Source organism: Leuciscus leuciscus (genome assembly GCF_965113295.1).
Source record: "Leuciscus leuciscus genome assembly, chromosome: 25".
NCBI lineage: Eukaryota > Metazoa > Chordata > Actinopteri > Cypriniformes > Leuciscidae > Leuciscus > Leuciscus leuciscus.
The window spans coordinates 9942024-9952839 of NC_138724.1; the positions used below are offsets into that span (position 1 = coordinate 9942024).

At 38.2% G+C, this 10816-nt stretch overlaps 1 protein-coding gene across 1 annotated transcript in view; it reads left to right on the forward strand.

The window, feature by feature from the left end:
- The window catches only part of frs2b (fibroblast growth factor receptor substrate 2b), a 32330-nt gene extending 21969 nt beyond the window's left edge, over positions 1-10361 (forward strand). Inside the window, exons 3-7 of the mRNA XM_082159920.1 lie at positions 1137-1225; positions 1342-1528; positions 2987-3145; positions 6948-7117; positions 8883-10361. Coding sequence (XP_082016046.1) covers positions 1137-1225; positions 1342-1528; positions 2987-3145; positions 6948-7117; positions 8883-9869 — 1592 coding nt within the window. The 3' untranslated portion in view covers positions 9870-10361. The remainder of the gene's footprint in view (positions 1-1136; positions 1226-1341; positions 1529-2986; positions 3146-6947; positions 7118-8882) is intronic.
- Positions 10362-10816: the final 455 nt, after the last annotated feature.

The window sequence follows — 10816 nt, forward strand, 5'->3', positions numbered from 1 at the left end:
GAAAACGCGTGCATGCTAGAAATAGAACCGACCCCAGTGTTCCAGCAACGGGAGTGTTCTCTCGCTAGAGCGCAGAACAGTAGAGTTTGTATGGACCGAAGTGCATGCCTGAGCTTGCGTTTTGGGTTAAGCTGCGTTGCTTTGACATTGTGGAAAATAGAATATTATAAACAAAATGTATTAGCCTTTTTACCCGTTATTATCAATCTAAATTAATCTCGTTTTTAATTTAAATTAATTTCTTTTTTTTTTCTTTCTTTTTTTTTTCTTTTTTCTTTATTTAAATTTAGTTTTTTCCTTTATTTAAATTTCTTTTTTCTTTATTTAAATTTAGTTTTTCTTTATTTAAATTTCTTTTTTTTTCCTTTATTTTAAATTTCTTTTTAAATACAAAATTAAATTCTTTATTTAAATTTCGTTTTTCTTTATTTCAATTTCGTTTTTCTTTATCTAAATCTAGGCCTACTGTGTCAGTAATTTGTTAGTCAGAAAAATATTAGACTACCTTAAAAGTATTGCTTAATTTAACAGACCAGTGCGTTTTATATCACTAGTGCAGTGTCCGTTATCGGAGCATAATAAGCCCTGCCCGCGTGAGGCGCGCTGCTTCCCGCTTGCGCTGTTCTGTAGTTTATTAATTCTGAATGTGTCACATCTCGCATGTCCATCTATATTGCACCAAATGCGACACTGCACTCCCTGTGAAGTCGATTGGATAAACGGTTCTCGAAATAATCAAAATGCAAACGGACATACAGACACATAGAGAATACTGCCTTTATTAGAGAGAAGAATATGTTCAGCCCCCTCTCTCCGAAGCTTTGAATATTCGATGTTCATTACTACCGAAGCTTCGAAGCTCAAAAAATGGTATTCGGACCAGCCCTATAAATAAATTGAGTGAGATAATTAAAAAAATGTTTAACAGATGTACATACATATTGCACACTCCTACTATTGGCCATTTATAAAAATGGATGAGTACTTTGATATGTCCCATCCCAACTTCATGTTTCAATCAGAAATGCATAAACACGTAGATGAAAACTGCGCCCATCAAGCCAATCCACAGGACTTGGAAGAACAGATTGTTAATCCACCTTTCCTGTTTTCCCTTTTACTGTGTTGTGCTTTAGGTATCAAATGGTCTGAAGAAGCCATGGGAAGCTGTTTTAGCTGTCCAGATAAAGAATCAATCCCTGACAATCACCAGAGTAAATTTAAGGTCAGTATCTTTCAGCATTCTTGCGTTACATTATAATGATCTTGTTTGTGGTGGGTTGGCTTTGTTTGCTGAGTCCATTTGGTTGTGTTGAGTTTGGTTTGGTTGGGTGTGTTCAGGTGGTGAATGTGGATGATGACGGGAATGAGCTGGGAGCAGGAATCATGGAGCTGACGGAGGATGAGCTGGTCCTACGCACACGGAAATGTGATGCTGTCAAGTGGCCTTACCTGTGCCTGCGTCGCTATGGCTATGATTCAAATCTCTTCTCATTTGAGAGTGGCCGTCGTTGTCAGACAGGTCAAGGTAAAGCTAAAATCTCCCATACCATACACTCTGGCACATCATACTTAAATAAAATTACAAGTTTTTAAGAAATATATATTGTTAGACTTGGAAATAATTGGTACAGACGTTTCAGCCATTTGAAGGCATCCAAATTGAGGTCTGATCACCAGCTCTTTGCACAGTTTATTAATATACGACTGTTAACATTTGAACCCATGCTTTCAAAAGGATGAGCTTGAGAGCGTTTGCATGCTTGATCAGGTAAGTCCGACTTGATGTGCTCCCAACATTTAGATTCAACACTGCAGCCTCTTGCAGGATTAGCAAATGTTGGCTTTCCTGATAAGTATCAGAATAATGCTAAATGTTTTGTGTTGTGTTTGTTTGTCCATCATAAGGTGTATTAGAGCTGCACGATTCTGGATAAATTTTTTTGTTTCAAACATAGATCATGAATCTCCCACGATTCTGAACAAACAACTAAACAAAATAACCAGGGATCTGATTCTTTCGGATTAATCTGCAATTCTGGTTATATCAGGCTAAAATCATGACCCACGTGAATCATGCAGATCAGTAATAAAAAAAATGGAGGGGGGAGGGTGGGTTGGGGTTCATTGTCCGCAACACAGTAGAAAGCCAAGTGTGCACTGCTGGTCAACGTGCAATGCAATGTAAGTCACTTTGGATAAAAGCGTCTGCCAAATGTATAAATATATATAAATATAAACAATCTACAATACTTCACGTTCGTTCGATCCATCCGACTGCAGCATTTCCATCAAATTTTGTTTTGCAGCGTTTAGCGTTATAACCAATCGACACGTTTCCATTGAGTTAGTCATCGCTGAAACGAAAAGTTTTGTTCAATCCTCCTGACTGAACCCTGACTAAAACTCGCAGATTCTCCCATCATAAACAACAAAGTGCAGATTCGATGTAAGACATTCATGTCGCAGTGTTGTCAGTTTCTGTGATTTTAATGGGAGTTTTGTTAGAACTCGCGCTTGACCGAAGTTATGGATAGCAGTCATTCCTGGCACTGCCTATCTATTGCACGAGTTCATGCTTTTTATTGCATGCTTATCATGCTGATAAGATTATGTGTAGTCTTCATTTTCTAATGCGTTAAAAGCGTTAATATAATTCATAAATTAAATTTTTTATACCATACCTATATAAGTTACTGCTCTCTCTTGGTCAGCGGCAGCGCCAATGCAAATTTGAATGTTCCGGTGTGATTTTGTCAAAAGTTTAATAGACAGGTTAATTGTTGTCATTTATAAATGAGATTGCCTGGGTGTTTGAATCGAGATTGCGATCTTTTAGCCATTAATCGTGCAGCTCTAAGGTGTATGTATTAGGATATTGTTTTATTATGCCACCATATATGCAACAGTTAGAGTCCACTTTTTTTGGTAATCTGTTACAGCAGCACAGCAAGTGTTTTTAACCGTTTGTGTTCACAATCTGCAGGGATATTTGCCTTCAAGTGTTCACGTGCTGAAGAGATTTTCAACATGCTGCAGGACATCATGCATAATAACAGCATCAGCGTAGTAGAGGAGCCGGTGTTTGAGCCCACCCTCACACAAGCTGAACCAGACCTTCCTCTCACACCACACACACCAACCAGTATGTCTGCACTTCATTCATTCATCAACATTTAATCAGAGCTCTGAACAGAAACATGTGACTTTGTACAGCTCCACCACCTGACCTAAGTTCTATAAAACACTCAAAACAGGTTTGGTTCTCCAGACTTGGGTTTGGATGTTAAACTAAATACTAGACCTGCACGATTCTGGATAAATTGACAGTCACGATTCTTTCGTTTAAAATAGAGATCACGATTCTGAAGAAACAAAACAAAATAACAGTTATTTTACATAGTTTTTACGTAGAGGTTCTAACAAAATGTTAAATGCTGCTGTCTGTTTAGAAAATATTTAATTAAATTAAATTCCTTAGTTATATATTTTTTTAAATGGTTTGATATATTCAACGACTTACTCATAAAGACTTCACTTGTTTCATTACTGAATGAATCAGTGTTTTTGAACAAATCTTTTGAATGAATGATTCAATGACAAATCATTTTTCAAATAAAAGCCATCTTCTGGCATAACGATGTAATTGATGATGCAATCTTTATTTTAAGTGTTATGTTACTTTCAAAAGGTGATTGACTCTATTTTGATAACTACTGTAGACATTAGTGTTTATATTCGAACTATAAACCTTTATACCAGTACTTAATAATTTGAATTATTGTGAGACAGAAATAATGATACTCTGTGATTGAATTGACTGTTTGTGAAACTGTTTCATATCTGTACTGTATGTCAAAGGGTTTAATAGATATCTAGCTGAATCGTTGTCATTTAGAATCAAGATCGTATGGGTATTTTTAAACGATTAATGTACAGCTCTATTAAATACAGAAAAATCTTTTCAAAATATTGCCAAGAGATCTTGAAGAGTAGCAATAGTTATTTTAGGAGCTGGTCTTTTCTATAACTTATTGGGTGAATCTCATCAAACTTTTGTAGCTCTAAAAATATAAAAAAAGAAAATAAGTATATTTTACTTAGAAGTATTTTTAAGACCGTTAAGATTTCTGCATTTTGACATTCTAATTCTCATTATCGTAATATAAAAATAAATTTCATTACAGCAACAAAAAAATATTTAAATTGTAAAGTACTGTATATCATGGTATTTTTCTGTATTGTTTAATTTATAATTATTTGCATAGATGCAAAAATATTGTAATGCAGGAATGAAAGATGATCAGCTGATTAGTAGAGCACTCCATGGCCCTGTTCACACCTAGTATTAAGATGCGTTTTGATTGATCGGATCACAAATGGACGACACTAAATGCATGTGTAAATGGGGTTTACAACGTTTTGAGCTAGTTCACTTTCCACCACTTCCAGAGGTAGACGAAAACACATTCAACCGGATTGCTTCAAGTGTTCGGAAACCGCCTGCTTAATGCGTAAACATAATGGGAAGCAGCTAGCCAGACTGGATTTAAACTGTCGGCTGGAGTTCCAAGTTTGGTTTGAAGACGTACCAAGCACAATGTTCTCTCAGCAGCGTTCAGCGTGAATTTGCTGCTATCAGAGAAAAAATTAAAGCTGCTGCTCTCCGTATGTTTTTCCGTCGTCTCCATGTGTGTTCATATGTAAAAAAATATATATATTTATAATAAAAATCCATTAAATCGAAAGATCTGAAAAAAACTAAAACATACATTTACCGCCCATAGACCCTCCCCTCGAAGAAATCAGGACAGAAGTGGTTGAAAGTGGACAAAAGAGACATTAAAACTTCAGGTGTAAACAGGAATGTGTCTCCCTCGTCCACTTGTGATCTGATCGACCAAAACGCATTTTAATACCAGGTGTAAAAACAGGGCCTGTGATCTGAGCTGGGTGTGTCCAATAAGGGAAAAATCCAAAATGTACAGTGCTGGAAGGCTCCAGGAACTAAACAGTTTGAAAACTTTTGCATTATGGTGATGACAAATAAGCATATTTTCCACCCAAATTCTAAAGAAATTGTCAGTCATGGGTCTTACAGAATTTAGTTTGTAATTCCATTTTAAATTAATCTATTATTATGACCGCCGCTAGCGTAGCTAGCGAAAGCGGTCATATAGGGATTGTCAAAGTTTTTTTTTTTTTTTTTTTTTTGTCATCTACTGAATTTTTCGTCAACGATACCAGGGACACCGAAACACGAACATGAAATTTGGTGGGCATGTAGCCCCACTAGACTTTTACGGAAAAATTTCGCTTGGTCCCCGGGGGCCACTCCACCCCCGCGCTGGGCCCCCCAAACCCAAAAAAATGAATTTTTTCCTAAATAACTACCTGAACCGTGGCACCGAGGATGAAGACATTTTTATGGTATGTTGGTCTTAAGGGCCCACATCAACCTAGCCCATAATCACTCATTTGTGATTTGCGCCCCTCCCATAAAAAATGAAAATGCAATATTATTCTGCTTTAATCGCCCCTATCTTCAGTTGAGATGTTCAGAACTGCACCATATTTCATGTGTATGATTAACTTGACATCCTCTGGGGGTATGCTAAGTTTCGTAGAATTTCATCCATGGGGGGGTTTAAAATAAATTCATTTATGTGCACATTTAGTGACTGTACACTCATCGGCCTGTAGATGGTGGTGTTGAGCGAAGGGTTGCTGGTTTAGGATGATACTGTCACACACACACATGCAGGAATACAAACAAACGCAAGCATGCACACACACTGACATCCACACGCACAGACACACACATACAAATCCACATGCACAGACACACACACACAAACACACACGCGCACACACATGTACGCACGCATACATACATGCACAGACACACACACATACACAAACACACACACACAGACAGACATACTACTACTTTTTTTAGGTATATACATAAACACGCAATACAGCCAAATTGCTCCACGTCATTTATTTTTGTGGAAAGCCAGTGCAGGCCTGAGCGGCGGTCATATTTTGTACCGCCATGCGGTACATCTAGTTCCAATTTAGTTTAGTTTTCCTTCACTAATTGTGAGTTTTGATTTAGTTTAGTGTAGTTCAAAAAACACTTTTATTTTTGAAAACTGAATGCATTTTACCTAATTTGACTTTTACCTAATTAATAAATGTCAAATCAGTTGAAATTAGTTCAGTGTTGATTCATTTCAGTTCAATACCTGTGTAAAGTACAATAATTATGAAATGAGTTCAATTCAGCTATAAAGCAGCTCTGCAGAAATCAGTGGTGTCATCATCCAGCTAAGTTGAGTTCTCATCCAATGGTGTCAATGCTGTCAAATCAGTAATATTACTGAATATTTAGTGTCCTCAACTTATAAGTGTCTCGTCAACTAATGTTTAGTGGACCGGGGGCAGCCCTACTTAAATTATCAACCACTACACTATATGTCACATTATAATTATAATCACAGTATAACCCCAACTCATGAATAAGCCTTTTCACTCTGACCAATGAACTCTCTTCTTTATGAAACTCATAGGCGTGTGTTGCCCAGCTGTCAGACCTCCTAAAACATCTGTTGATGTTGCTTTATCAGAACCATCTATAGTGTTAGTGATATCATGTCTAATAAAGCTTTATTTTAGTTATTTATTTTTATTTCAATTTATTTTCAGTTTTAGTTGATGCTGAATGTTGCAGATGTATTTAGAGACTTTAGCATTATGTATGTGTATAAAGATTTACTGATGACTTTCAGTGGTGTGAGTGGAAGTCAATGAACTGCACTGCAAATAAGATCTGGTTACTTGTATGTCAAATTCAGTGTTTAATTGTAAGTAGAATCATATACAAAAATGTAAATAAATGTATATAGATAATATCTTATTTATTTTTTGCTTGTTTGCTTTAGCTCCTGGCATCATTCTCCCCACCTTACCAAATGGCAGCTTACGGTATCCTTCATTGGGCGATGCGTCTTCTCACCCCTCTAGTCGGCATCCATCTGTGGGGAGCACATGCCTTCCCTCACTGGGCGAGGAGTCCACACACCCTCTCTTAGCTGCGGAAGAGGCTGTAAGGGTAGGTGGAAATGGAATATCTAGAGGCAGCAGATTATTTTTCATCAATAACTTGGAAAATTGTATTATTAACAAAACATAGTGGATGTTTTTTTAATGAATAATGTGTTATTTCCTTTTGCCTTTTTAAGACCTAACCAGTCTCAGACCCTATTCACAATGACAGTGATTTAAAGGGGATAGTTCACCCAAAAATTTTAATTCTGTCATTAATTACTCACCCTTTATGTCGTTCCAAACCCGTAAGACCTTCGGAACACAAATTAAGATATTTTTGACAGCTATTTAACAGCTATTTAATTAACACTTAGAAGGCCCAGAAAGTTAGGAAAGACATCGTTAAAATATTCCATGTGACTGCAGTGGTTCAACCTTAATTTTATAAAGCGAGGAGAAAAAAACAAAATAGAAAATGTATTCAACAATTTCTTCTCTTCCGGATCAGTCTCGCACGTTCACGAGAGCAGCACAACGCATGCGAAACGTCAATGGTCGAGTCCAGTCCAGACACGGTGTAATTATTTAAGCTTAATCCACCAAGTATATATCACTAACAAAGCCTAGCAACTAGCTTAGGACATATTAAGCAGATAGCTTAGGACATGTAAACGGCGTACTAAAACATGCTAGTAAAATGCTAAATAATGCGAGCAACATGTTAATTCATGTTAGCAATCTGTTAAAACGAACTACAAACATGCTTAAACATGTTAGCAACATTGCAAAGAACCAACAGGAAAATAAATGTGTGCCTGTACTAGCAGCATACTTGTAGTAAATGAATACAAACTTCAGCATATTCTGAATCTCTTGCATTTAATAATAGACTTCTAACCAACATCCTCTTGTTATTTCCAATGAGCAATATAATCCTTCAGACAAAAAACATTTTGCTGTAGCAAATTCACAAACAGTTTTAGTTCAAAAATATAGAATTATGTACCAACAGCTCTCATACAAACATAATGATTGTGGACTTATGCATATTCTGAATAATTAGTAACATACAAAGCCGCTCTTATTCACAACTAAATAATAAAGAGTTGTGACTTGAAATGTTTGCTGTATACCATGATCAAAAACAGCTTATACAAAAAAAGTGAATGAACATCTGCAGAGAGCACAGTCAAAATTTGACTTTTTGTGACTGGCATTGCACATATTGCAGGGCAGTATAACGTACGTATAATAGATCGGTTTACAGCATATTGATGTGAAAACTAAACAATACAGAAAGCAGCTCTCATACAAAAAAATACAAAATGGGTAACAATGAAATTGCCAATTATCCATACGTTAGCTTTTAACGAAGAGGGTGCCGTTCGGATTTGGCGCTCAGCCATCATGCGTCTGTTATATGCGTGACTCTGTTATGTGCACGCCACAGACTGTCCGCACACTGCACGTCCGCTTTGGAGTTCCGCCTTTTGCGTTCCGTCAATATTACGTTATAAAAAAATAATCGAAAATCGATTTTTGACATTTGTGAATCGATTCAGAATCGTCCACGTCCGCATCGCGATGCATCTAAGAATCGATTTTTTCCCCCACCCCCAAGTAATAACATGTTAGAAAATGTTAAAAACATGTTTGGATGTTACAATGTTACAACAATGCTATTAAAATGTTAATTCATTCTAGCAACATAATAAAACATGTCAGCAATTTGTTAAAACATGTTTTAACAACGACCACAACAAGCTGTTGGTTATTCTTATTAAAGATGCAATCGTCACTAAAGCATGTCTTCTGTTACGTCTCCTCAGGGACACACCTATGTGAACACCACTGGTCTGTTGGAGCAGCACAGCCCAAGTGTGTCCGATGTTCCTGCTGTGCTGAATGTCCCGTTCCCTGAAGGAGAGGAACCCTTCGCTCAAGAGGCTCCTGATCCTGGCCCTCGAGTGCAACTGGAGCCTGAAGGTGCTCGCTTTGTGCTGGGCCCGACTCCTGTGCAGAGACAGAGGCAGAAAGAAGCACATTTGTCAGGACATCAGTGTGCTGGAGCAGAGGCAGTGGCGAGGAGCTCAAACCAGAACTCAAATGGGAATGTTATTTCACACCCTAAAAACACAAGCAGCACAGATGTGATTGACAGCGGTAGATCTGAGGAAATCTCTCCTGAAGTCTCAATCATTCCTGAGAACTTTAATGGTTCTGCCGTAGCTCTCTCTCGCCGTCGGACTCGGCCGCCCCCTCCTCTCACTCCTGAGGCCAACGTCAACAACTCAGCCCAGCGGAGAACCGCTTTACTGGACTACGAGAACCTCCCAGCCTTGCCTCCTTTACGAGAACACCCAAAGGGCGGCTCGGAAGATGAGGACGGGGAAGAGGTTTGCTCGTCAACCATCAACGGTTTCCACAACCACCGGCAGTACAGCCCTGACCCCACTCACTACTACATCAACACAGAGAACGTGACCGCCCCCCTCAGTGCTCACAAGCTGGAGTCGGCCCGCTGGCGGGACCGCTCGACCCCGACCTTCTTTAGCTTCGACTTCCGCCGCCCCTGTTTAGAGTCCCACAGACTGAACTACATTGAGGTGGAGACTGAGACGGAGAACTCTAGCAACCCTCAGACTCCGAAGACGCCCACGTCCCCCCTGCCCCAGACGCCCACCCGCAGGACAGAGCTGTATGCGGTCATTGACGTGGAGCGCACGGCTGCCATGTCGAGCCTGCAGAAAGCACTGCCCCGTTACGATGGGACCTCCAGGAAAACGCGCCATAACAGTGTTGATCTGCCCATGTGACCAATCCCTGGGACTGCTGGAAGACACTCCTGTTTGTTTCTAAAACTTTCCCAATTTATTCCAAAGGCAGGTGGACTTAATATCACAAATGTTGTATTGTTTGTAACACTTGTAGGGATTTCATGTAGTTAAAAGAGTGTCACTCTGTCTCATGTTGGCTTGAGAAAATTAACAGAGGAGCTCGCCATATACCTTCATTTTATTCCTATGGTAATATACTACTACTTTTCTTACACTCGTTTTTCAGTGCCTGTTTATTTTGTTTTATTATGTTAATAACAAGGTTGGACAACATTCCACAGGTCCATTCCATACGGTACAAATCAGTATTACTGATCATATGTTTGTTTTTTCCTTTATTTACCCTTTATAAAGTGACTAAGATGTTTTAAAAATTTGTATCTAAAGATAACTTCACACACTACATTTTGAATTTTTGGCTTCGTATAGTAGATTTCAATACTTGGCACAATAAAAGTCTATTTTGTTTGATTGAGGTTTTTAGTTTGAAGCTGTACACTAATATAATACATGCACTGTGGCCCCTTACACCTGCCATAAACTTGCCTTTCATATCCAGATATTATCTGTTTTGCTGAATTGCATTTCTGTGTCTTTAGTGTGATCAGATGGAGATCCTATTATGATTATCCATGAAAAATTTAAAACATCACTTACATACTATCAAAAGAAGTGTAATTTTATAAAATTTTACAATGACAAAATTCTAAATGGTTTTTCTGATTTTGAAAAGGGTACTTTTAGAAGAAGCTGACTCTGCTAGAGGAGTTCATACTCAATTCAATTTCAATTGACAGAATGGAGAAAAAACCTTGTGAGAAACCAGGCTCAGTCGGGGGGGCCACCTCTCCTCTGGCCAACAAACGAACAGTGTATGATTATGATTCAGGCAGCATTACAGGTCAGAATATGTAGCATATGTATAG